At 45.3% G+C, this 27419-nt stretch overlaps 1 protein-coding gene across 2 annotated transcripts; it reads left to right on the forward strand.

The window, feature by feature from the left end:
* On the forward strand, window positions 1–26510 carry ZNF766 (zinc finger protein 766). Of its 2 annotated transcripts, XM_030821204.1 has the most exons (5): window positions 32–55; window positions 8113–8654; window positions 13341–13467; window positions 14514–14642; window positions 21569–23255. In XM_030821204.1, the coding sequence occupies exons 2-5, from the start codon at window positions 8592–8594 to the stop codon at window positions 22699–22701; spliced, it is 1452 nt and encodes a 483-aa protein (XP_030677064.1). In that variant the 5' UTR covers window positions 32–55; window positions 8113–8591; the 3' UTR covers window positions 22702–23255. The 2 variants fall into 2 exon arrangements, with proteins under 2 accessions (XP_030677065.1, XP_030677064.1); XM_030821205.1 differs by lacking the exon at window positions 8113–8654 and having other exon boundaries at window positions 1–55; window positions 21569–26510.
* The last annotated feature ends 909 nt before the right edge of the window (window positions 26511–27419 follow it).

The following is a 27419-nucleotide window of genomic DNA, read 5'->3' on the forward strand; positions in this document are numbered from 1 at the left end:
AGCCGCCTGCAGACCCGGAAGTGGATGGCGAGGAGATATGGCGCAACTGCGGCGCGTGAGTTTTCCTTTGTTTAGATTAAGTGTTCGCTTAGCGGTGTCCTCACGCTTCTGTACCCGGGATGTGGGGGGCGGTACAGACCTTAAAATCCCCGCACCGCTCTCTCCACCCCGAGTAAATTCATGCGTCCCTTCAGAATACTGGGGGTCGCTTCCCTGTGTGTTAAAATCGCCCTAGGGCTGGTTCTGTCCCCGGTCGTTCTGCCGTAGGGCCGTGTAGGCAGCTGCTTTCGCGCCGTTTCTCTGCTTAAAACCCTTCAGTGACCCCTCCGCCAGCCCCGCGCCACGTAAAGTCCCCACCTGCGAGGCGGATCCACGCCCTCCGGGTCCCAAGCCTCGCCCTTGTCGGCCCCTGGGGCGCAGCGCCGCGGCCGCAATTCGGGAGGGGCCGCGTCCTCTGCCTGGCCTGGAGATTCTGCAGACCCCACCCCTGATCTGCCTGCCGCCCTAGTCCTCCTTGGGCCGTGCCCTTCTGTCCCCAGGCCTCTTCGCAGTCACGGCTTCTCCTGATCCCGTGTTGGGGGAGGTGGCCGGGACCTATCTTAGGGCACCCAGTGTTCTTCCGTCCCAAATTCCTCCCACTGGAAACTGTGCTCTTGAGGAGGTGTGCATTTTATTCCAGTCCCCTCCCTGTGAATGTGTAGTGAAAGAGAGATGGAGAGCGAGGTAGAGGAAACAGAAAAATTTAGAGAGAAAATAATGAGGGAGATCCATAACAAGACGGCAACGCAGAGGGAGGGTGAGAGATTTGCAAAGTGAAAGAAGCACCCCAGGAAGTAGCAGGGAGAGAAAAGCAACTGGAGAAATGTAGAGAAAAGTTCTGTTTCTAGACAGATGAAGGACAGCAAGGTAGGGAGAGGGGCAGCAAAGCGGGAGGCTCCTCAGACAAAGTTGGGGAGAGGAGGAGGGATTTAGAGCCAGGGCAGACGGAGCAGCGTGGTGCTGGGACAGCAAGAGGGGGCAGCCGGTGACAAGGAGAGCAGAGGGAGAACCACCCCAGAGATCTGGGGTTGCCAGACACTGGGGACAAGGGGGCGTAACAGAGAAGAGGGAATTTAACAGGAGGAGCACAGATGGGAGAAGAAAGAGGCAGAAATATATGGAGATTGGAGACAATCAAAAGATTGGAGAGAAAGAGCAACAAGAGGAAAAAAATTGCAAGACAGAGCAGATCAAGTGGAAAAGAAGGAATAGAGGGAAGAAGGGGAGAAACTGCGGGAGAGGAGAGGGGCTCAAAATCTCGGCTCACTGCAACCTTAGCCTCCTGAGTTCAAGCGATTCTCCTGCCTCAGCCTCCCAAGTAGCTGGGATTACAGGCGCCCGCCACCACGCCTGGCTAATTTTGTATTTTTAGTAGAGACAGAGTTTCACCGTGTTGGCCTGACTAGTCGTGAACTCCTGAGACCTCAGGTGATCTGCCCACCTCGGCCTCCCATAGTGCTGGGATTACAGGCTTGAGCCACCTTGCCCGGCCTCCTCACATTTTACTAATTCGCTAGAATGGTTCCCAGAACTCAGAGAAAATTTTACTTAGGTTTACTATCAGTTATAAAGGTTATTACAAAGGATACAGATGGAAGAGCCATCCTAGCAAATCAAAACAGAGGAGTGTGTTTTGGAAATCGTTAATTTTATCCATATCTGAAGTGAGGGGCAGTCTTGTGGGACTGAGTCCTTAACTGGGATTTGATTCTATTTCCAGGTAGATACTATCAAAATGGAGTTAAATTGTGGGTCATCCAGTTGGGAGTGTGCCAGAGAACTGGTCAGTATGGGGAAAAACACGTGCACATTTCCGTCTCAACTAGTAAAGGGAAGAGATCTCCAACCGGCCCACCCACCTGTATCAGGGCCTGTGATCTCTGCACAGTAGTGACTGGGAATGGTCTGTCCCTCCCCCTGGCTGTTGCTGACCCTGCGATTGTGCACCATGTGCCAGCCCTACTCACAGTCTCAGGACACTGTAACATCCTTCCTCTGTGGCATCACCAATATTTACTTCAAGGAATTACTTTGGTTAGTGTACCCACATGGAGGTATTGTCCATCAAAACACACACAGACACACTGGCTGGGTGTGGTGGCTCACGCCTGTAATCCCAGCACTTTGGGAGGCCAAGGCATGTGGATCACTTATGGCCAGGAGTTCCAGACCAGCCTGGCCAGCACAGTGAAACCCCATCTCTACTAAAAATACAAAAATTAGCTGGGCATGGTCACACGTACCTGTATTCCCAGCTACTCCGGAGGCTGAGGCAGGAGAATCACTTGAACCCGGGAGGTGGAGGTTGCAGTGAGCCGAGATGGAGGTTGTAGTGAGCCGAGATCACGCCACTGCACTCCAGTCTGGGTGACAAGAGTGAGACACTGTCTAAAAAAAAAAAAAAAAAAAAAAAGGCACGGAATGAAGCCTTTATTTTCTTGCCACTCCTCCATGATTAAAACAAAAAATATTCTATTAATTACATCTCTCCCTGTAGTGAGTACCCCTCTTTCACTGCTCCGTTTGAGAACACAGTACACTAAAATCTTGTTTATATTTCTGTCTTCAGTCTTGCCTCCAGTTCTTGATTTACCCCCTTCCAATTACTTTCACCTCCACCATTCCTTTGATCCTTTTTTCCCAGAGGCACCAGTGATCTCTGTGTTTCAAAGTCCAGTTTTGAATTTCCTATCCTCATCTTTTCGTCTTAGCAACATGTTGCACAGCTGATTGTTCCCTGTTCTTTTTTCTTAGCTTTGAAGACATCTCTAAATTTATTTAATTACTTTGTTTCAGATTTTTGTCTTACCAGTTTCCTCTGCTGGTGTCTCCCGAAGCTGTCTTCTCTGAATATGAGAGTGTCCCATGATGTAGGTCTTTCTCGTTTTTGTTTTTGTTTTTAAGACAGGGTCTCAGTCTGTCACCCAGACTGGAGTGCAGTGGTGCAGTCATAGCTCCCTGCAGCCTCGAACTCCTGGGCTCAGGAGGTCCTCCTGCGTCAGCCTCCCAAGTAGCTGGGATTCTAGGTGCACACCACCACACCCGAGTACTTTTTTTATTTTTTATTTTATTTTTTATTTATTTTTATTTTTTAATTTTTTTTTTTGAGACGGAGTCTCGCTCTGTCACCCAGGCTGGAGTGCAGTGGCGCGATCTCGGCTCACTGCAAGCTCTGCCTCCCGGGTTCACGCCATTCTCCTGCCTCAGCCTCTCCGAGTAGCTGGGACTACAGGCGCCCGCCACCACGCCCGGCTAATTTTTTGTATTTTTAGTAGAGACGGGGTTCCACTGTGTTAGCCAGGATGGTCTCGATCTCCTGACCTCGTGATCCGCCCGCCTCGGCCTCCCAAAGTGCTGGGATTACAAGCGTGAGCCACCGCGCCCGGCCGTACTTTTTTTATTTTTTAGTACAGGCTGGGTTTCCCTATGTTGAATAGGCTTAGATCTCTAAACTCTTCTCATCTCTGTTCACACACACTACCCTTCCTTATCATCTCATCTCATGGCTTTGAACCCCATCTACCTGTCTCCATGTGCCTTGCAGACCTCTGCCCTGAGATCTAGAAACCTGTGTTCAGTTGTCCCCTCACTTCTTTGCTGGGACATCTAACAGGCATCTCCACCTTCATATGTGCCACTTTCTGAACTTCCCCAAATGCATTCCCCTGCAGTCCTGCACATCTCAGATGAGCGTGACCCTGTACTTCCTGGGGCTTAGCTGAACTTGTCATATGTTCAAAATATGTAAGATGTTACATTGTAAATACATTAAATTTTTTTTTTTTTTTTTTTTTTTTTGAGAGGGAGTCTTGCTGTGTCACCAGGCTAGAGTGCAGTGGCGCGATCTTGGCTCACCATAACCTCCACCTCCCAGGTTCAAGCAATTTTCCTGTCTCAGCCTCCTGAGTAGCTGGGACTACAGGCGTGCACCACCACGCCCGACTAATTGTTTATATTTTTAGTAGAGATGGAGTTTCATCATGCTGGCCAGGGTGGTCTCGATCTCTTGACCTCGTGACCTGCCCGCCTTGGCCTCCCAAAGTGCTGGGATTACAGGCATGAGCCACCATGCCAGCCTATAAGTACATTAATTTATAACATAAATAATTACATATTTACTAAAACAGATGAGGAAATTTGTTGTTTTTGAAATTCTTTTGAAGTATTGGAGAGAAATGTTGGCGGCCTCATCCCTGTGTGATCTGCGTCCCAGGACCTCTCTGGGCTCATCTCCTGCCTGTGTCCCCCTCGTTCCCTCTGCTGCAGCCACACAGGCCTCTTTCCTGGGGCCAGGGTTGCCCCTGCCTCAGGGCTTCCACCTGGGCTGTCCCTCTGCCTGGACATCTCTAGCCTGTCAGCTGCAGGTGCAAACACCTTTTCTTCCCCAGGTCTTTGTTCTGATATTACCTTCTTCATGGAGGCTTCTGCGTTCCTCTCTACCCTACATTTAACACTCCAGCTACACCCTTACCCCCACTGTGGTCCACATTGCCTGCTCTGGATGTTTCTTTGTGCTCTTTTGCTGTCCAGTACCTAAATCCTGGTAACGAGACCCAAGGGTAGAGCAGAGCCAGAAGGTGGGGGTGTGATGGGCTTGCACCGTCTGAGTGGAGCTCACCCCTGGTTTCACATTGGAGTGCAGATACATGTCTTGTGCCCCCAGCCTCTTACCTGAGATTCCCATTCACATACTCAGGTTGGGCCCAGCCTTAATATTTGAAGTTGATTCTACAGTAGTTGCTCTTTATCTGCCAGTGTACTTTTTGAGGTTCCAGTTACTCATGGTCAACCACAGTCCGAGGATATTACGTGGAAAGTTCCAGAAATGAAGAATTCACAAGTTTTAAATTTCTTACCCTTCTGAGTAGGATGATACAATCTCTCACTGTCCCACTCTGTTTTGTCCAGGACTTGAATCATCTCTTTGTCCAGTATGTCCCCCTATATAGTCATCCCTCGGTATCACATAAGATTTGCTTCCAAGATCCCCCCCCAAGACTACCCAAATCAGATGATCTTCAAGACCCTTATATAAAATTGCATAATACAGTCACATGCCACATAAGGACATTTCGGTCAACAGCAGCCCACGCCTATGATGGTGGTTCCATAAGATTACACTGGAGCTGAAAAATTCCTGTTGCCTAGCTACCTCAGAGCCGTCATGACATCATAGTGCAGTGCATTCCTTGTATTTGTGGTGATGCTGGCGGAAACGAACCTAGTGTGTTACCAAACAGCTTTAACCTGGATGTGGAGGAAGATGACATTGAGAATCTCTTAGAGGTGGTTCATGAGGAATGGGTTAATGAGGAGTCATTGGAACTGATACAGGAACATGTAGCTGAAGAAGAGGCAAGAGAATAGGGAACTGGCTGGGCACGGTGGCTAACATCTGTAATCTCTGCACTTTGGGAGGCTGAGGCAGGTGGATCACTTGAGGTCAGTGTCAGGAGTGGTGGCACATGCCTGTGGTCCCAGCTATTTGGGAAGCTAAGGTAGGAGAATCACTTGAACCCAGGAGGTGGAGGTTGCAGTGAGCCAAGATCGTGCCACTGCACTCTAGCCTGAGCGACAGAGTGAGACTCCATCTCAAAAAAAAAAAAAAAAAAAAAAGAGAATGAGCCAATAGGAAACTGAAGGAGAAAAAGAAAGTACTCTCAAGGCAATTCACAGTTAAAGATATAGCAGAAGCTTTTGCAGACCTTGAAAAGCTCCTTAAAAGGTTTGAAAACATAGGCACCAACACCTAAAGATTTTCATTAATAGAAAGGAAGGTCCATGATGCATTATCTGCTCATAAGAACATTTAGGAAGACAAAAGAAACAAAGCAAGCAAACCGCCATGGATGTATTTCTGAAAGGAGTGACGCCTCTAGAAGAGCCTCAGGCAGGTCCTTCAGGAGGCCTCCGGGAGAAACCATTGTTACCATAGGAGGACTTTCTGGTGGGACAAGATGTGGCACTGGAAGACAGTGACACCGATGGTCCTGACCCTGTGCAGGCCTAGGCTGATGTGTGTGTTTTTGTCTTAGTTGTTGACAAAAATGTTTAAAAAGGTTAAAAAAAAATTAGGCCGGGCGTGGTGGCTCACGCTTATAATCCCAGCACTTCGGGAGGCCGAGGTGGGTGGATCACGAGGTCAGGAGATCGAGACCACGGTGAAACCCCGTCTCTACTAAAAAAAAAAAAAATACAAAAAATTAGCCGGGCGTGGTGGCCGGCGCCTGTAGTCCCAGCTACTCGGAGAGGCTGAGGCAGGAGAATGGCGTGAACCCGGGAGGCGGAGCTTGCAGTGAGCCGAGATTGCGCCACAGCACTCCAGCCTGGGTGACAGAGCGAGAGTCCGTCTCAAAAAAAAAAAAAAAAATTAAAAACAAGAAAAAGTTTAGAGAATTAAGGTAAAAAGATAAAATATTTTTGTATAGCTGTACAATGTGTTTGTGTTTTAAGCTGTTATTGCAAAAGAGTCAAAAAGTTAAATTTAAAAGTTTATACAGTAAAACAGTTGCAGTAAGTAAGCTAAGATTAGTTTATTACTGAAGAAAAAAGTATTTTTTGTGAAGTTAGTGCAGCCTAAATGTGCAGTGTTTATAAAGCCTGTAGTAGTGTACAGTCATGTCCTAGGCCTTCGCATTCATTCATCACTCACTCACTCCCCCACAGCAATTTCCAGTCCTCCAAGCTCCATTCATGGTAAGTGCTCTAGGCAAGTGTACCATTTTTTAAACTTTTATACCATATGACTACTGTATTTTTTTTCTTTTTTTTGGGGGGGGGGACAGAATCTCACTCTGTCACCCAGGCTGGAGTGCAGTGGCGTAATCCTGGCTCACTGCAACCTCCGCCTCCTGAGTTCAAGTGATTCTTCTGCCTCAGCCTCCCGAGTAGCTGGGATTACAGGCACCCACCATCATGCCTGGCTAATTTTTGTGTTTTTAATAGAGACCGGGTTTCCCCATGTTGGCCAGGCTGGTCTCGAACTCCCAACCTCAGATGATCCACCCGCCTTGGTCTCCCAAAGTGTTGGGATTAGAGGCATGAGCCGCCGTGCCTGGCCTTACTGTACCTTTTCTATATTTAGATATGTTTTGACTTACGAGTACTTACCATTGTTACAGTTGACTATAGTATTCAGGACATAGCATGCCCTACAGGTTTTTAGCAGTAGGCTGTATTATATATAGCAGATGTGTAGTAGGCTATGCTATCTTGGTTTGTGTAAGTTCACTCTGTAATGAAATGGTCTGAAAATGCGTTTCTCAGAACATGTCCCTGTTATTAAGCAATGCGTGACTGTATTTGCATATAACCCACGCACATCCTCCGCATCCTCCCATATACTATAAATCCATCTGATTACTTGTAATACCTAATTAAATATAAATGCTATGTAAATACTTGTTATACTGGGTTGTTTTCTTGTATTATTTTTATTTTATTGCTGTTTTATGTTGGTATATTGCTTCCTTTTTTAAAAATTATTTCAGTCTATAATTGGTTGAATCCATGGATACAGACCCCACGCACTGTATACTCTGTCTGCCCATTAATCCGTTAATAGTCTTCTTTTTTGTTTTGTTTTTAATAGTAGTCTTTTTGATCAGATCCAATTTTGTGGTATCTCATTGGTTTTGTTTAAGTGATCCTTATTTTACTTAACATGTCCCCCAAGCACATGAGCATTGATGTTGGCAATTTGGATATGCCAGTGAGAATCTGTCACATGCATCCTTTAAGTGGAGTAAATAGGGTTCAGCATTGTTCCAAGTTTCATTCACTCGGGGTTTTGCACCATATCCCCTTGGATAAAGGGATTTTACTATATTCTGTATCCAGCATTGAGCACCGAAGCCGTGTCCTCATTTCTGAAGGCTGAGCTCAGCCTCTGATTCGCAAAGAGGTGTGAGGGGGGCTGTGCTCTGCATGGGGTTTGGTCAGAGCCAGGTCTGCGCCCTGAAGGGGAGCTTAGTCCAGCCCAGCTCCCCACTGCTGCAGCTTGTGTGTGGGCTTCTCTAGGAGGGGAGCGGGTTCTGAAGAAAGGGGCCAAAAACTCACTTGTTCTTCCTGTAGGAGTTTGTTGTCCCGGCATCAACTCTGACGCAGTGGGCAGCAGAGGACCGTGTTTCCACAGGGTGAAGTCTTCCCTACGTGTGTGGTTGTGGCACAGCAAGAAAGTATGTTGATTCTAAACCCTAAACAGCATATTTTTGACATTCAGGATTGACTTCTAAAGAGTCATGTTGGCCGGGCGCGGTGGCTCACGCCTGTAATCCCAGCACTTTGGGAGGCCGAGGCAGGTGGATCACAAGGTCAGGAGATCGAGACCATCCCGGCTAACATGGTGAAACCCCGTCTTTACTAAAAATACAAAAAATTAGCTGGGCATGGTGGCGGGAGCCTGTAGTCCCAGCTACTTGGGAGGCTGAGGCAGGAGAATGGCATGAATCCGGGAGGTGGAGCTTGCAGTGAGCTGAGATCGCCCCACTGCACTCCAGCCTGGGGGACAGAGTGAGACTCCATCTCAAAAAAAAAAAAACAAAAAAAAAGTCATGTTATTTGAAGGAGAAGCCCAGAAGAGGAAAGCAGAGGAGTCAGGGATGCCACTTACTCAGGTAAAGTGATATTCTCAGTAGATTGTTCTGTTTCTTATTTCTTCCTGAAATGCTGGGTGCTGGAGTTGAGAATCTTCTCTGAGTCTGAAGCGTCCTGCCTGACAGTTTTGCTCGCACTCACCCATGCCTTCCTTCAGTCCCTCTCATCTCGCTTAGATTCCATCTTTTGTGACCCAGTGACATGAACTTGGGAAGAGGCTGCACTGGGCATGGTCCTGGGAAGGGCTCACACCCAGACATGGATGGAGATGGGGTGAGGGTCCTGTGGTGTCAGTGCTGTTGGGCAGCAGGGATTGTTCAGGGGCCACATCTGGATGCACTGTCAGCTCTCTGTGGACCAGGATTAGAGCAGCTGCCCACAGAAATCATGTATTAATGTGCACAAGTACCTGGTAAATTCTGCAATAAAAATTCAGGAAATCTTTTCTGCCTTTTTTTGTTCGTTTGTTTGTTGGAGACAAGAGTCTCGCTCTGTCATCCAGGCTGTCGTACAGTGGTGCAGTCTTGGCTCACTGCAACTCTACCTCCCAGGCTCAAGCAATCCTCCCACCTCAACCTCTTGAGTAGCTGGGACCACAAATGCGTACCACCACGCCCGGCAATTTTTTGAATTTTTGGTAGAGATGGGGTTTCACCATCTCCACCCACCTCAGCCTCCCAAAGTGTTGGGATTACATGTGTGAGCCATCACGCTGGGCCTTTTCTGACTTTTAGTAATAGCCATTCTGACTAATGAGATGGTATCTCATTGTGGTTTTGATTTGCATTTCTCTCTTTTTTTGTTTTTTGAGACGGAGTCTTGCTCACCCAGGCTGGAGTGCAGTGGCGCGGTCTCGGCTCGCTGCAAGCTCCGCCTCCCAGGTTCACACCATTCTCCTGCCTCAGCCTCTCCGAGTAGCTGGGGCTACAGGCGCCCGCTACCACGCCCGGCTAATTTTTTTTTTTTTGTATTTTTAGTAGAGATGGGGTTTCACCGTGGTCTCCATCTGCTGACCTCGTGATCCGCCTGCCTCGGCCTCCCAAAGTGCTGGGATTACAAGCGTGAGCCACCGCGCCTGGCTTTTATTTGCATTTCTCTAATGATCAGTGATACTGAGCTTTTTTTCCATATGCTTGTTGGCTACATGTATGTCTGCTTTTGAGAGGTGTCTGTTCGTGTCCCTTGCCCACTTTTTTTGTTTGTTTGTTTGAGATGGAATTTCGCTGTTGTTGCCCAGGCTGGAGTGCAATGGTGTGATTTCAGCTCACTGCAGCCTCTGCCTCCCGGGTTCAAGCGATTCTCCTGCCTCAACCTCCCGAGTAGCTGGGATTACAGGCCCCTGCCAGCACACTCAGCTAATTTTTGTATTTTCAGTAGAGACGGAGCTTCACTGTGGTGGCCAGGCTGGTCTGGGAACTTCTGACCTCAGGTGATCCAACTGCCTCAGCCTCCCAAAGTGCTGGGATTATAGGCATGAGCCACCGCACCTGGCCCTTTGCCCACTTTTTAATGGGGTTGTTTTTCTCTTGTAAATTTGTTTAAGTTCCTTGTAGATGCTGGATATTAGACCTTTGTTAGATGCATAGTTTGCAAAAATTTTCTCCCATTCTGTAGGTTGTCTGCTCACTCTGTCGATAGTTTCTTTTGCTGTGCAGAAGCTCTTAAAAGTTAATTGGATACCACTTGTCAATTGTTGTTTTTGTTATGATTGCTTCTGGTGTCTTTGTCATGAAATCTTTGCCCATTCCTGTGTCCAGGATGGTATTGCCTAAGTTGTCTTCCAAGGTTTTTATAGTTTTGGGTTTTACACTGAAGTCTTTAATCCATCTTGAGTTGATTTTTGTATATAGTATAAGGAAGGGGTCCAGCTTCAATCTTCTGCATGTGGCTAGCTGGTTATCCAGCACCATTTATGAAATAGGGAGTCTTTTCCCCATTGCTTGTTTTTGTCAGCTTTGTCAAAGATCAGATGGTTGTAGATGCACGGCCTTATTTCTGGGCTGACTGTTCTGTTCCATTGGTCTTTGTGCCTGTTTTTGTACCAGTACCATGTTGTTTTGGTTACTGTAGCCTTGTGGTGTAGTTTGAAGTTGGATAACTTGATGCCTCCAGCTTTGTTCTTTTTGCTTAGGATTGCCTTGGCTATTTAGGCTCTTTTTTGATTGCATATGAATTTTAAAATAGTTTTTTTCTAGTTCTGCAAAGAATGTCATTAGGATTAGCCTTCAATCTGAATCTGTAAATTCTTTGGGCAGTATGGTCATTTTAATTATATTGATTCTTCTTATCCATGAGCATGGGATGTTTTTCTGTTTGTGTCTTCTCTGATTTCTTTGAGCAGTGGTTTGTAATTCTCACTAGAGAATAAATTTTAATGGACAAAGCAATGGGTTAGTGCAGTAGTATAAGCCTATAATTTGAGCTTCTTGGGAGGCTGAGATGGGAGGATCTCTTGAGTTTGAGACCACCCTGGGCAACATAGTGAGACCTCACATAAATTTTAAAACATATTTATATATTTGAAAATAGGTATTTGTGACTTGAGTTCAAGTTTCTATGTTTGTTTTCATGATTTACCTTTTTTTTTTTTGAGACGGAATCTCACTCTTTTGCCTAGGCTGGAGTGCAGTGGTGTGATCTCAGCTCAGTGCAACCTCCATCTCCTGGGTTCAAGCAATTCTCCTACCTCAGCCTCCCGAGTAGCTTGGATTACAGGTGCCCGCCACCACGCCTAGCTAATTTTTGCATTTTCTGCAGAGATGGGGTTTCACCATGTTGGCCAGGCTGGTCTCGAACTCCTGACCTCAGGTGATCCGCCCGCCTCAGCCTCCAAAAGTGTTGGGATTACAGGCTGAGGAGGGAGGATCATTTGAGATCAGGAGTTCAAGGCTGTACTGTGCTATGATTACCCACTGCACCCCAACCTGGACAACATAGCAAGACCCAGTCTCTAAGAATTTTTTTTTAAAAAGATGACAAATACCATCTAAAAAATAGGTCATTGAGAGACAACTCCTTATTTCATCTGATGTGTAAATTGTATGTGTATTACTTTATAAGCTAAGTGTGTGTAAGTGTGTACATGTGATGTGTTTGCATGAGTACATGGATAAGCAAGCCTATAGTTAAGGTACAACATCATTTTATAAGAATTTTTTTATTTTTATTTTTATTTTATTTTTTATTTTTTTGAAACTGAGTCTTGCTCTGTCACCCAGGCTGGAGTGCAGTGGCGTGATCTCGGCTCACTGCAGCCTCTGGCTCACTGCAGCCTCCACCTCCCGGGTTCAAGCGATTCTTCTGCCTCAGCCTCCCGAGTAGCTGGGACTACAGGCATGCACCGCCACACCCGCCTAATTATTATATTTTTAGTAGAGACAGGTTTCACCATGTGGGCCAGGATGGTCTTGGTCTCCTGACCCCGTGATCCGCCTGCCTCAGCCTCCCAAAGTGCTGGGATTACAGGCGTGAGCCAACACTTTTGGCTGTGCATGTTGGCTCACGCCTGTAATCCCAGCACTTTGGGAGGCCTAGGCGGGTGGATCACCTGAGGTCGGGAGTTCGAGACCAGCCTGACCGATGGAGAAAGGCCATTTGTACTAAAAATACAAAATTAGCTGGGCATGGTGGCACACACCTGTAATCTCAGCTACTCGGGAGGCTGAGGCAGGAGAATCCCTTGAACCTGGGAGGCAGAGGTTGTGGTGAACCAAGATCGCACCATTGCACTTGAGCCTGGGCAACAAGAGCAAAACTCCATCTCAAAAAAAAAAAAATTATATTTTTGAACAGTTGAAATTACATCTGAAATACTTTCCATGACCTTATAAGTGTTCTGCACTATTGGGCTGGGTGCGGTGGCTCACGCCTGTAATCCCAGCATTTTGGGAGGCCAAGGTGGGTGGCTCGCATGAGGTCAGGAGTTCAAGACCAGCCTGAGCAACATGGTGAAACCTTGTCTCTACTGAAAATACAAAAATTAGCCAGGTATGGTGGCGCATGCCTGTAATCCTAGCTGCTCGGGAGGCTGAGGCAGGAGAATTACTGGAACCCGGGAGGCGGAGGTTGCAGTGAGCCGAGATTGTGCCACTTCACTCCAGCCTGGGTGACAGACTGAGACTCTGTCAATAAAAAAAAAAAATGTGTTCTACACTATCACGTTAATGAGTTAATGGCAGTAAGAATAGTAACGTATTATGAGGAGGATACATGTGTATGCATATATAATGACCTTTTATGCAGATTCAGGTTTTTGTCCATGCACTTAACTTTACTCAGGTAATTGTCCGTTTACTTTTAATGCTGATGTGTTACTTAACTGTTTGATTCTTTAGGTTTGATTCTAATGCCCAGACACAAAATTAACCCACAATTATCTCTATAGAAGTGTTAGGTGTTATGTTCGACACACCAAGTGATACTCATTATCTACCTGAGCTAGAATACAAGTAGTTGGTGTCTTCAGCTCAGGTAGATATTGAATAAAAAATCTACACTAGTTTAAAGAATATCATAACTTTTTATGGAAAAGTATAATAAAACTCAATCACAGACACATAACTAGCTCAAAAATACCTTAATGTGGATATGTCAGAATATTCACATCAGCACTTCAGTTGAGTCAATCCTTACAACCCTCTTCTCATTTTGTGTGAACATAATTACTCTCTCCATACCCTGTTGGTCAAATACATCTTTTATTTTAGGGACACTTGACATTCAGGGACGTGGCCATAGAATTCTCTCAGGAGGAGTGGAAATGCCTGGACCCTGTGCAGAAGGCTTTATACAGGGATGTGATGTTGGAGAACTACAGGAACCTGGTCTCCCTGGGTAAGGATAATGCCCCTCCAGAAGTTGGGGTCTGCCCTTAGTATCTCCGCATTTGCCCTTCTGTGCCTCTTGGGAGCCCCTGCATTGCTTGACTGAGATTGAAACTCTGTTGACTTGGCTGGGCACGGTGGCTCATGCCTGTAATCCCAGCACTTTGGGAGGCTGGGGTGGGTGGATTGCTTGAGGTCAGGAGTTCGAGACCAACCTGACCAAAATGATAAAACCCCATCTGTACTAAAAATACAAAAATTAGCCAGGTGTGGCGATGCATGCCTGTTATCTCAGCTACACGGGAGGCTGAGGCAAGAGAATCGCTTGCACCCAGGAGGTGGAGGTTGCAGTGAGCCGAGATCATGCACTACACTTCAGCCTGGGTAACAGAGCAAGACTCTGTTTCAAAAAAAAAGAAACCCTGTTGACTCAGAAATGAAAAGCTCCCGTATGCTTTCTGGACTTGAAATGCCCCCTTTCTTCAGACATTCTGTATCCTTCATGATACACCTTTGGGTGGTACCTGGGTTTAAGTGTGCATAAAACCTTATGACAAACTTTTAAAATATCCGGTTCCCTGTTTTCTACCCCTGTGCTTTTGATTCTGTAGTTCTTGGAAGAGAGTTCGATGTCCAATTATTACAGGGTTCCCTAAGCATTCAGAAGGAGACAGTCTGTGGGTGAATTTGTGAAATGTTTTTCTTGAATCCTTGATTAGTTTTTTTATTTATTTGTAGTAGAATGACTTATAATCCTTTGAGTATATACACAGTAATGGGATTGCTGGGTCAAATGGTGTTTCTGGTTCTAGATCCTTGAGGAATCGCCACACTGTCTTCCACAGTGGTTGAACTAATTTACACTCCCACCAACAGTGTAAAAGTGTTCCTGTTTCTCCACATCGTCTCCAGCATCTGTTGTTTGCTGACTTTTTAATGATCGCCATTCTAACTGGCGTAAAAGCATTAATTTTTAATATCATGTCTCCTGCCTAAACAGAGGGCTTGGATTTTGGAGACATCACAGCACATCTTGATTCTTTCTTCTATAAACAGGAATCTGTCTTCCTGACCTGAGTGTTATCTCCATGATGAAGCAAAGGACAGAGCCCTGGACTGTGGAGAATGAAATGAAAGTAGCAAAAAATCCAGATAGGTGGGAAGGTATCAAAGATATCAACACAGGTAAGAGCTCAGATGGATAGAGTGAAAGCCACAACTTTTTTTTTTTTTTTTTTTAGACAGTCTCTGTCCCCCACACTGGATTGCAGTGGCCATCATAGCTCACTGCAGCCTTGAACTCCTGGGCTTCAACAGTCCTCCTGCTTTGGCCTCCCAAAGTGATGTGATTATAGGCATGTGCCCCATGCCTACCAGAGCCACACTATTAAATCATGTTTGGGAAACTCTCTATAAGTGGGAGAATTGTGTGGAGAAATAAGAGTTTAAATCCTGTGAGTTCTTAAGAGAAATCTTTCTTTACTCCCACCTGTCACCATGTCCTTTATGTATATATGTATTTATTTATTTATTTTGAGCTGGAGTCTCGCTCTGTCTCCAGGCTGGAGTGCAATGGCGTGATCTCAGCTCATTGCAACCTCTGCCTCCCAGGTTCAAGTGATTCCCCTGCCTCAGCCTCCCGAGTAGCTGGGATTACAGGTGCCTGCCACCATGCCCAGCTAATTTTTGCATTTTTAGTACAGACGAGGTTTCACCTTGTTAGCCAGGATGGTCTCAATCTCTTGACCTCGTGATCTGCCCGCCTCGGCCTCCCAAAGTGCTGGGATTATGGTGTGCGCCACCGCGCCCGGCCCACGCTGTCGTTTAGATGGGTAATAGTTTTATGTTTTTGCCCTGCAGTGTTCCTGCAGCCCAAACAGAGGCAAAAGCAAGGGCTTTTATCATGATGGACAATACCCTGTCATGTGGCTTCTGTCAACTCTTTAGTCCTTGATTCTGAGGGTCACAGAGAGCGCTGTTTCAAAGGAGTCCCTTTCCCCTGTGGTCTCTTTCTGTATGGGATTTTATCTGATGCTCAGTTCTCTGTCCTTATACATCAGAGCTGAGGTCTGCGTAGACCTGCCTCCTTGACCTATTCATGATCTGCCCATTTCCTGTACTGGGAAGACCTGATGGGGAGATGAGAAAACACAGGCTGCTGTCTTTTGCAGCTGGGTCCTGGAAACTGCATGGAGCTGTTTCAAGCCCTCTTTGTCTGTTCAGGTCTGTTTGAGGTGGGAAAAAGTCAGTGATTTTCCTACTCTCACATGCCACTTGGTATAGAATGCTTCATTTCTGGTCACCAAAATGTGTGGAGATTTCTCCCCACCAACAACCGGTTTTGGGGTTTCCTGCAACTCATTGGTGACACTATCTACCTGAGTTAGAGTTGCATCCCACAGGCTAAGGGTTGAGTTCCCAAGCCTGTCCCCCACCTAAGCCACCAATTGCCAGTAGCGGGGTTGTCACCTTTCCATCTGACCAACCAGCCACAAGTCAGGGTTCCCTCGACCCCCTTCTTCTGTTTGGTTACTTTGCAAGGGTGGCTTACAGAACTCAGTGAAACACTTCGTTATGTTCATTGGTTCATGAGGAAGGATGTTTCCAAGGATCCAGATGGACAGCCAGATGAGGAGATTCACAAGGCGAGGCATGTGGGAAGATTCACTGGCTGTGCCACCCTCCAGGCCCACCGCATGTGTTCAGCATGTGAAAGCTCTCAGGAATTTGTATGGAGGCTTCAGTACTTAGGCATGATTGATATTAACTCAGTCTCCAGCCCCTGTACCCTTCCTGGAGGATGGTGGTTGGTGCTGACAATTCTATGCTTCTAACCGTGGCCTGGTCTTTCTGGGCTTTCTGTATCTGCAGGTTTAGAAACCATGGATATGAAGGCCAATAGTAAGGGACTTGAGCATCACACATTTTGGTATCTCAGGGTTTTTTAGCACAAAACTCGCAAACCATGTTTTTCCTCTGCTCTCACACCACCACAGTTATCAACACAGAAGAAGACTTCTCTGACCAAAGGTGTGGGGGTTTTTCCCCATACACCAAGCAGCAGACAGCAGCTGCGTGTCCTCCAACTCACTTCCAACACTGTACCTGGAGATAGGGCCAGGTCCCGCAGGTTTAGGGCTCAGTCTCCAAGACTTGCCCCACTTGCCACCAGTTGCAAGTCTGGGTCCTCAAACTTCTGACCAACTGGCTTCTAGTTGAGGTTTCCACAATCCCCTCTTTGGGCCCAATTAATTTGCTGGAGCAGCTCACAGAAGTCACAGAAACACTGAGATGTTTGCCGGTTTATTATGAAGGATATTGCAAGGATACAGATGAAGAGACGTGTGGGACAGGTATGGGGGAAGGTCTGTGGAGCTTCCAAGCCCTCCCTGGGCGTGCCACTCTCCAGGAAACCGCCATGTGTTCAGACATCCTGAAGCTCTTGGAACCCAGTCCTCTAGGGTTTTGATGGAAGCTTTGTGACATCAGCATTCCTTCCCCCAGGGTATACAGCAGGACCCTCTCTGGGGAGGTCTTAAGACCCGCAATCAGAGGCCGGGCGCGGTGGCTCATGCTTGTAATCCCAGCACTTTGGGAGGCTGAGGCGGGCGGATCACGAGGTCAGGAGATCAAGACCACGGTGAAACCCCGTCTCTACTAAAAAATACAAAAAATTAGCCGGGCGTGGTGGCGGGCGCCTGTAGTCCCAGCTACTCGGAGAGGCTGAGGCAGGAGAATGGCGTGAACCCGGGAGGCGGAGCTTGCAGTGAGCCGAGATTGAGCCACTGCACTCCAGCCTGGGCGACAGAGCAATACTCCGTCTCAAAAAAAAAAAAAAAAAAAAAAAACAAAGACCCGCAATCAGAAAGGTGGGGGGAAAGTTAGAGTCCTGCCTTAGGGCAGGTGAAAGGACAGGAAGAGAAGGTTGGAGAGGTTATTTTTCTTAAGGTCTGCAGAGAAGGTCTAACCCAACATTATAACGAAAGACCGTAGCAAGGGCTATGGGAGTTATGAGCCAGGAACTGTGGACAAAAACCAATGTATATGTGTATCATACCACCACACAGAGGAGCCTGGAATGTGTCCTCCCTGGATGCCAAGGGAGGTATTCTGAATAGAAATAATGGATGTGCACCCAGTCAGTAACCAATGAAAGGGAGCTAATAAGCACAAGTGGGTACCACTGCATTTAAATGATGGAAGAACAGAGAGTCAAGAAAGACCTGGATCCCGGAAGAGCTCAATTAAAAAAAAAAAAAAAAAAGAATCCAAGTGGGCTTCCTCTCCCAGTTATAAAGGAAAAGCCTTCATTCTTTCAGTATTGAGTATGATGTTACCTTTCGGCTTTTTATATATGGCCTCTATTATGTTAAGTAGGTTCCTCGTATTCCTAGTGTGTTGAGTGTTGTTTTTTTCTTTTTTCTTTTTCTTTTGAGGGGTGTCTCATGCTGTCGTGATCTTGACCTTGGCTCACTGCAACCTCCACCTTCCAGGCTCAAACGATCCTCTCACCTCAACCACATGCCTGGCTGATTTTTGTATTTTTTTGTAGAGGTGGAGTTTCGCTATGTTAGCCAGGCCGGTCTGGAATTCCTGAGCTCAAGCGATCCTCCCGCCTTGGCCTTCCAAAGTGTTAGGATTACAGGCACGAGCCACCGTGCCTGGCGAGTGTTTTTATCATAAATGATTGCTGAGGTTTTTCAAATGTTTTTCTGCATCAGCTGAGATTATTGCATGGATTTCTTTTTCTTTATTCTGTTATTGTGGGGTATTACATAGACTAATGTTCCAAAATTACATCCTTCTTGCATTCCTGAAATAAATCTTGCTTGGTCATGAGGTGTGATCCATTTTAATATGCTGCTGAATTTATTTTGCTACCATTTTGTTGAGGATTTTTGCATTAGATTAATCAGGAATATTGCTCTGCAGTTTTGTTTTGTTTTAAGATGGAGTCTCACTCTGTGGCCCAAGCTGGAGTGCAGTGGTGTGATCTCGGCTCACTGCAGCCTCTGCCTCCTGGGCTCAAGTGCTTCTCCTCCCTCAGCCTTCCAAGTAGCTGAGACTACAGGCATCTGCCACCATGCCTGTATAACTTTTATATTTTGATAGAGACAGGGTTTCACTATGTTGGCCAAGCTGGTCTCGAACTCCTGACCTCAGTTGATCTGGGATTACAAGTGTGAGCCACCATGCCCAGCCTGCTCTGCAGTTTTCCTTTTTTTTGGCTGCAGTGCAGTGGTGCAGTCTCAGCTCACTGCAAGCTCCGCCTCCCGGGTTCAAGCGATTCTCCTGCCCCAGCCTCCCGAGTAGCTGGGACTACAGGCGCATGCCACTACGCCCAGCTAATTTTTGTATTTTTAGTAGAGATGGGGTTTCACCTTGTTGGTCAGGCTGGTCTCGAACTCTTGACCTCGTGATCTGCCCGCCTCGGCCTCCCAAAGTGCTGGGATTACAGGTGTGAGCCACCGCACCCAGCCTGCTCTGCAGTTTTCTTTAGGGCCTTTGCCTCTGCTTTCAAGGTAACACTGGCCTCATTGAATGAGTGTAGAAGTGGTTCTCCTCGTCAACCTTATGGCAGATTTTGAGGATTGGTGTTAAATCTTTTTTCAGTATTTGATAGAATTTTATACTGAGGTCATCTGGTCCATTGCTGTTGTAGTTGGTAGGTATTTAATAACTGAAGCAGTCTTATTTGTTACTGGTGTGTTTAGATTTTCTACTTCATTGTTAAGTCTTGGTAAGTGGTGTCTATCTACAAATTTATCCACTTTTTTCTTGGTTATCATATTTTTTGTTATATAATTGTTGAGTCTCATTTAATTTCCATTTTTGTTTGTATAGACTTGTTTGTAATGTTCTCTTTTACCTTTCTAATTGTAGTTATTTCGATCGTATGCTTTACGTTTCTTTTTTCTAGTTTAGGTAAGGGTTTGTCAGTCTTATTCAAAGTGTGAACTCTTACTTTCCTGACTTTCTCTAGTGCTTCTCTGCTGTTTTCTCTGTTTTCTAACCTTTATTTTTTCTTTCTGCTATCTTAGTGTTCATTTTTTTCTTTTTCTCTTTTTTTTGAGCCGGAGTCCTGCTCTGTCGCCCAGGCTGGAGTACAGTGGTGTGATCTTGGCTCACTGCAACCTCCGCCTCCCGGGTTCAAGCAATTCTCCTGCCTCAGCCTCCCAAGTAGCTGGGACTATGGGCACACGCCACCATGGCCAGCTAATTTTTTGAATTTTAGTAGAGACGGGGCTTCACCTTGTTGCCCAGGCTGGTCGTGAACTCCTGAGCTCAGGCAATCCACCCGCCTCGGCCTCCCAAAGTGCTGGGGTTACAGGCGTAAGCCACCACGCCCGGCCGTGTTTGTTTTTTTCTTTATTGAGATATAAAGTTAGGTTGTTTACATGTTATTTTATTCTAGTTTAGTTATTTATTTTTTAAGAGAGAGGGTCTCACTGTGTCACTTAGGCTGGAGTGCAGCAGCATGATCATAGATCCTGGGATCCAGTGATGATCTCACTTTAGCCTCCTGAGTAGCTGAGACTACAAGCACACGACACTGTGCCTCACTAATTAAAACAATAACTTATTTTATTTTATTTATTTTGTTTAGAGATAGAGGGTCTCACTTTGTTGCCTAGGCTGGTCTGCAACTCCTGGCTTCAAGAGATCCTCCCACCTCAGCCTCCCAAAGTGCTGGGATTACAGGTGTGAGCCACCGCACCCAGCCATTTGTTTATTTTTCATGTATGCATACATCATTACAATATCCCTTCCAGCACTATTTTTGTTGCATTTCATGAGTTTTGCTGTGTTATATTTACATTTTCCTTTATATCAAGATATTTTCTAATTTTCCTTTTATTTTATTTTTATTTATTTATTTACTTTTATTTATTTATTTTGAGATAGACTCTCGCTCTGTCGCCCAGGCTGGAGTGCAGAGTGGCACGATCTCGGCTCACTGCAACCTCTGCCTCCCGGGTTCAAGTGATTCTTCTCCTGCCTCAGTGCTGAGTAGCTGGGATTACAGGCGCACGCCACCACAGCCGGCTAATTTTTTTTTTTTTTGTATTTTTAGTAGAGACAGGGTTTCACCATGTTGGTCAGGCTGGTCTTGAACTCCTCACCTCATGATCCACCTGCCTCGGCCTCCCAAAGTGCTGGGATTACAGGTGTGAGCCACCGCATGTGACTTTTTTTTTTTTTTGAAACAGATTCTCATTCTGTCAGGCTGGAGTGCAACGGTGCAGTCTCAGCTCACCACAACATCTGCTTCTCGGGTTCAAGCAGTTCTCCGGCCTCAGCCTCCTGAGTAGTTGGGATTACAGGCACACACCACCATACCTGGCTAATTTTTGTATTTTTGGGTGGAGACGGGGTTTCACCATTTTGGCCAGGCTGTAATCGAACTCCTGACCTCAAGTGATCTGGCCGCCTCGCCCTCCCAAAGTACTGGGATTACAGCCACCACACCTGGCCTATGCAGCTGCTCATAAGTGTCGCATTTTCCCTGAGAGGCTCATCCTGCTTTTTCTTAGAAGCTTTCAATTTCTGTTGTATTTCTCTACTCATAATCCCTCTCAAACTCACCCATAATCCTCCTGAGTCCTGCAGATTCCCCATTGCTCCATTGCATCACCCTACCTTTTGGGTTTTTTCCACTGCCAGTGTGATATACGAAGTATGCTGATATTTCTTCCAGTGTCTGAGTCAGATGAGGCAGATTCCAGTTCCTCCGTCAGGGTCTAAACATGCCAGAGGCCGGGCGCGGTGGCTTACGCCTATAATCCCAGCACTTTAGGAGGCCACAGCGGGTGGATCACGAGGTCAGGAGATCGAGACCATCCGGCTAACACAGTGAAACCCTGTCTCCACTAAAAATACAAAAAAATTAGCCAGGCGTGGTGGCGGATGCCTGTAGTCCCAGCTTCTTAGGAGGCTGAGGCAGGAGAATGGCGTGAACCTGGGAGGCGGAGCTTGCAGTGAGCCGAGATCATGCCACTGCACTGCAGCCCGGGCGGCAAAGCCAGACTCCAACTCAAAAAAAAAAAAAAAAAAACAAAAAACATGCCAGAACCATGGGTTCAAATTACACTCTTTACTTGCTTTCCTAGGGAGGAACTGTGCAGTGAGAAGCCAAGCAGGAAGCAAGCCTATTACAAATCAACTCGGATTAACCTTTCACTTACCTCTGCCAGAACTGGAGATATTTCAAGGTGAAGGGAAGATTTATGAATGTAATCAAGTTGAAAAGTTCGTCAGCCACAGTTCTTCAGTTTCGCCACTTCAAAGAATTTATTCTGGGGTCAAAACCCACATTTTTAATAAACACAGGAATGATTTTGTTGACTTTCCATTGCTGTCACAAGAACAGAAAGCACACATTAGGAGAAAACCTTTCGAATGTAATGAGCAGGGCAAAGTCTTCAGAGTGTCTTCAAGCCTTCCTAATCATCAAGTAATCCACACTGCAGATAAACCTAACAGATGTCATGAATGTGGTAAAGCCTTCAGGGACAAGTCAGGCCTTGCAAAACATTGGAGAGTTCGTAAGGGAGAGAAACCTTACAAATGTAAAGAATGTGGCAAGCTCTTCAATCGAATTGCATACCTTGCGCGACACGAGAAAGTACATACTGGAGAGAGTCCTTACAAATGTAATGAGTGTGGCAAGGTCTTCAGTCGAATTACATACCTTGTACGACATCAGAAAATTCATACCAGAGAGAAGCCTCATAAATGTAACAAATGTGGCAAGGTTTATAGTAGCAGTTCATACCTAGCACAACATTGGAGAATTCATACAGGAGAGAAACTTTACAAATGTAATAAATGTGGCAAAGAATTTAGTGGGCATTCAAGCCTCACCACCCATCTGTTAATCCACACTGGAGAGAAACCTTACAAATGTAAAGAATGTGACAAGGCTTTTAGGCACAAGTTCTCCCTAACAGTTCATCAGAGAAATCATAACGGAGAGAAACCTTATAAATGTCAGGAATGTGGCAAAGTCTTCACTCAAGTTTCACATCTTGCACGACATCAGAAAATTCACACTGGAGAGAAACCTTACAAATGTAATGAGTGTGGCAAAGTCTTCACTCAGAATTCACACCTTGCAAATCATCAGAGGATCCATACTGGAGAGAAACCTTACAGATGCCATGTGTGTGGCAAGGTCTTTAGACACAGTTCATGGTTTGTACAGCATCAGAGAAGTGTTCATGAGAGAGTCCTTACAATCTGAGTCTGGCAAACTCTATCATAAGTTCTAGCAGTAAGCAACATCTGAGAGTCTATACTGGAAAGAAATCATTTAAATATACTATATGTGGCACAGGCTGTATCGAGACCCACCAAATCACTAGACATCAAAACATTCATCTTTGGTGAAGCCACACAAATGGATTGTGTGTGCCAAGGCTAACAAGTCAAAATATATTGAACCTAATGATATGATGTGTATAAAGGGTGCAAGGACACATGGAAATGGTCTGTTATATTCGGGTTATTTAAAATGTAATTGGCTGGGCGCCGTGGCTCACGCCTGTAATCCCAGCACTTCGGGAGGTTGAGGTGGGTGGATCACAAGGTCAGGAGTTCGAGACCAGCCCGGTCAATATGGTGAAACCCTGTCTCTACTATAAATACAAAAAAATTAGCCGGGCATGGTGGCACATGCCTGTAATCCCAGCTATTCAGGAGGCCGAGGCAGAAGAATTGCTTGAATCCGTGAGGTGGAGGTTGCAATGAGCCAAGATCGCGCCACTGCACTCCAACCTGGGTGACAGAGTGAGACTCCGTCTCAAAAAAAAAAAAAAAAATTGGGATTTGAAAGGCCAAGTACAGTGGTTCATGCCTATAATCTCAGCACAATAGAAAGCCAAGACAGGAGGGTCACTTGACGCCAGGAGATCAAGATCAGTATGGGCAACGTAGCAAGGCCCATCTCTACAAAATAAAAAAAAGTAAGCCACGCCCCTGGCATGTGTCTGTAGTTCCAGCTACTCAGGAGGCCGAGGCAAGAGGATTGCTCAAGCCCAGGAGTTTGAGAGTTTGAGCAGTGAGCTCTGATCTTGCCATTTGTACTCCAGCTTGGGTGACAGAGCGAGACCCTGTCTCAAAAGAAAAAAAAAAGGGTAGTTTTTATTACTTAAACCTGAACTTTGAAATCTCTTCATGTGCCTTCCCTACAGGCCTTTCACTGTGGTCTCTGGGAAAGAATCAGTAAGATGACAGGGCTGACTTCATTAGCTGAGGAGCGTTTCTATCTAATTTCCTGGAGGAATAAGGACACTGCCTTTTCAGATTAAAGATTGTCTGATTTCGAGACCATGGAGGTGGACAGAGAATAACAAAACCGTGATGGCAGTCATCATGCTTATTGCAGTTAGCATACTTTTCCTGACAGGCACAGTGCTGCTGTGCTCTACAAATGACCATGAAATAGAACACGCCATGACTTTAGGACACAGGGATTTTTATGGGAAGAGAGGTTATTAGGGACTGATTACGTAGTAGAGACGATGCAGGGGAAATGGTGTCCACCTTCTCCACTGGATAGTAATAGCTGCTGTTTAGCAAAGACTGATTAAAAAGTACTCTGATTTTTCAAATGGAAGAGAGAACAGTTAAATCAGAGTGGAGAGTTTAATCCAAACTACCAATGGAACATGTTCTTGAGTGGGATTCACATTTAACTGCTGGCATAATGTGCAACTGTTTGATTTTCTCATGTTTGGAACAATAAAGTTGAAATTTTCCAAAGTGTGAATGATTCACCTTCTTTCTACCAATATTGTTTTATCCCATCTCAGGAGGATACTTTATAGCAGACAGTAATAAGGCACCATTAGGATTTTTAAATTATTTTTATTTATTTTTAAAATTATACTTAAAGTTCTAATGTACATGTGCACAACATGCAGGTTTGTTACATAGGTATACATGTGCCATGTTCGTTTGCTGCATCCATCAACTTGTCATTTACATTAGGTATTTCTCCTAAGGTTATCCCTCCCCCAGCCCCCCACCCTCCGACAGGTCCCGATGTGTGATGTTCCCCGCCCTATGTCCAGGTGTTCTTATTGTTCAATTCCCACCTATGAGTGAGAACATGGGGTGTTTGGTCTTCTGTCACTGTGATAGTTTGCTGAGAATGATGGTTTCCAGCTTCATCAATGTCCCTGCAAAGGACATGAAGTCATCCTTTTTATGGCTGCATAGTATTCCCCCCCTTTTTTTTTTTTGAGATGAAGTTTTTGCTCTGTCACTCAGGCTGGAGTGCAATGGCACGATCTTGGCTCACGGCAACCTCTGCCTCCCGGGTTCAAGTGATTCTCCTGTCTACACCTCCCAAGTAGCTGGGATTACAGGTGTGCACCGCCATACCCGGCTAATTTTTTGTATTTTTAGTAGAGATGGGATTTCACCATGTTGGCCAGGCTGGTCTCGAACTCCTGACCTCAGGTGATCCAGCCGCCTCAGGTTCCCAGAGTGCTAAGATTACAGGCATGAACCAGGCATGAGCCACCGTGCCTGGCCAGGATTTTTAAGGTTGAAGCATCCACAACAATTTTGTGTGTGAAATGAAATGACATGCACTTTTGGGTATATACACTTGAGTAAGTATGGTTTTGGGTAATAATACTTAGTACTTAAGTTATTCTCTCTACTCTTTGTTTTTGTTTTTTGTTTGTTTTGTTTTGTTTTGTTTTGAGATGGAGTTTCACTCTTGTTGCCCAGGCTGGAGTGCAATGGTGTGATCTCGGCTCACCGCAACCTCCGCCTTCCAGGTTGAAGCAATTCTCCTGCCTCAGCCTCCTGAGTAGCTGGGATTACAGGCATGTGCCACCACACCCAGCTAATTTTGTATTTTTAGTAGAGACAGGGTTTCTCCGTATTGGTGAGGCTGGTCTCGAACTCCTGACCTCAGGTGATCTGCCCACCTCGGCCTCCCAAAGTGCTGAGATTATAGGCGTGAGCCACCGCACTTGGCCTACCTCTCTACTCTGCCCTAAGATACTTATGTGGGTAAAGTGAAAATCACGTAACAGTGCAGCTTCATCATCATATACCCTCAATGTTCATCACTGTTGGTAAACATGCACTGTATTATGTTTCTATGTGCCTTTTTCTTGTGTGCCAAATAAGACCCATGGCAGGCACCTTCATTTTCAGGAAGCAAAAATACTGATGCAGTAATATGGAAAATAGGACAAAGTGTGGACTTCAGGATGAAAATATTATAACAATCTTGCTATTGACCTCGTAGCGCTCAGTGACATAATTTGAAAATATTAATGTTCAGAAATGTTCTCTTGAGGATGAACACACAGAATGGGAATTTCGTTTTGCTTTGGTAGATTAACTAGAAACTTCATATTTTCACTCTTATAACCTTTTTGGTAATTTGAATTTTTGATCACTCTTCTGGAACTGCTTTGACATCCACCTGAAGTTTGGTTTGGATATTGAGAATAATGATGCCATTCACTAATGTGATCTCAAAATGTTTACTCCATAATGAGGCTTTCTGGGGAGAGCAGGGTAGACTTCCCCAGTTGGTCCAAATATGACTAGGGAATCGGCATAGGTGACTGGCTTGGGGTATGATGATTATTAAGGAATAGGGCTTGGGCAGGAGTGCCCACTTGTGGTTTGAACTTTCAGCTGGTGCCAAAGGAGTGGGCACTGAGGATTTTTCAGTTGGCCAGACGGGCAGAATAGGAAGAGGGAGTGCAGAGGTGTAAAAGGCGTTGGTGTTCAGACATCACAAAATGCAGTCAACTCTAGTACAACACTGAATGCTTCCTCTGGAAACTCCTGCCATCTTGGTTAGCAAAGACCCCGATTTTCTTCATGATAATATCTTACGTTCCTTTTATAGTTACAGTTACAGGTCTCATTGCACAATATGATTGTTGAAAACACTTGTGAAATATTTTTTAGTAAAATTGCCTAAGATACTTTTTATAGTAGACAATGAAAATTATTGTGTGGGTTTATAATAAATAGAATGTATTATATGATTCATTAAAATATATTTATTATAAACATGATATTACTAGAAGAGCATTTTTCCAAAAGCTATGGAAATGTCATTTTCCCATTATAGCATTTAGCAATATATTCCATGGTTCATTTTCAACTCTAATAAAATTATATTTTGTGTTTATATATGTATATATGGACACATACATAATTTTTTTTTTTTACTTTTTTCTTTTTCTATACATTGCATCCAGATGCTATGCTTGTTTTTTTTTTTTTTTTTTTTGAGACAGTCTCGCTCTGTCACCCAGGCTGGAGTGCAGCAGCACGATCTTGGCTCACTGCAGCCTCCGCCTCCCAGGCTCAAGTGATTCTCCTGCCTCAACCTCCCGAATAGCTGGGATTACAGCCGTGCACCATCACCACACCTGGCTAATTTTTGTATTTGTAATAGAGATGAGGTTTCACCATGTTGGCCAGGCTGGTCTTGAACTCCTGACTTCAGGTGATCTGCCTGCCTCGGCCTCCCAAAGTGTTGGGATTACAGGCATGAGCCACCATGCCCAGCCAGATGCTATGCTTAATACATTTTTTCCGAATGTCACTCTAGTGAAAATTTTAGGGGACATAAAAATGAGACTGTTGTTTGGAGACAATATTTTTTGACAGGAGTATGCACAAGACAATGGCACATATAAACGTTTTATTGTAAATATGAAAAAGGAAAAAATGCTTTCACTATATTAGAGGACTTGAAGTAACGTGAAGTGATTCCAAGCCTTTATCTTTATTTTATTTTATTATTTATTTTTTTTTTTGAGATGGAATTTCACTCTTGTTGCCTAAGCTAGAGTGCAATGGCGCGATCTCGGCTTACTGCAACCTTCACTTCCTGGGAGCATGCCCCTCTATCTTTTTTTTCAGATGTTTGAGCTATTCCAGGTTTTTTGGGATTTCTGTTGGTTTGTTTTG

The sequence above is a fragment of the Nomascus leucogenys genome, chromosome 10 (assembly GCF_006542625.1).
Source record: "Nomascus leucogenys isolate Asia chromosome 10, Asia_NLE_v1, whole genome shotgun sequence".
Lineage (NCBI taxonomy): Eukaryota > Metazoa > Chordata > Mammalia > Primates > Hylobatidae > Nomascus > Nomascus leucogenys.

What these genes read in the sequence shown, in the direction of transcription:
- ZNF766 (XM_030821204.1), top strand. Translation starts at nt 8,592, where the DNA reads ATGTTATTTGAAGGAGAAGCCCAGAAGAGGAAAGCAGAGGAGTCAGGG. An exon ending in CAGGGATGCCACTTACTCAG is followed by an intron (nt 8,655 to 13,340) that starts GTAAAGTGATAT and finishes CTTTTATTTTAG; the next exon opens with GGACACTTGACATTCAGGGA. An exon ending in CAGGAACCTGGTCTCCCTGG is followed by an intron (nt 13,468 to 14,513) that starts GTAAGGATAATG and finishes TTCTATAAACAG; the next exon opens with GAATCTGTCTTCCTGACCTG.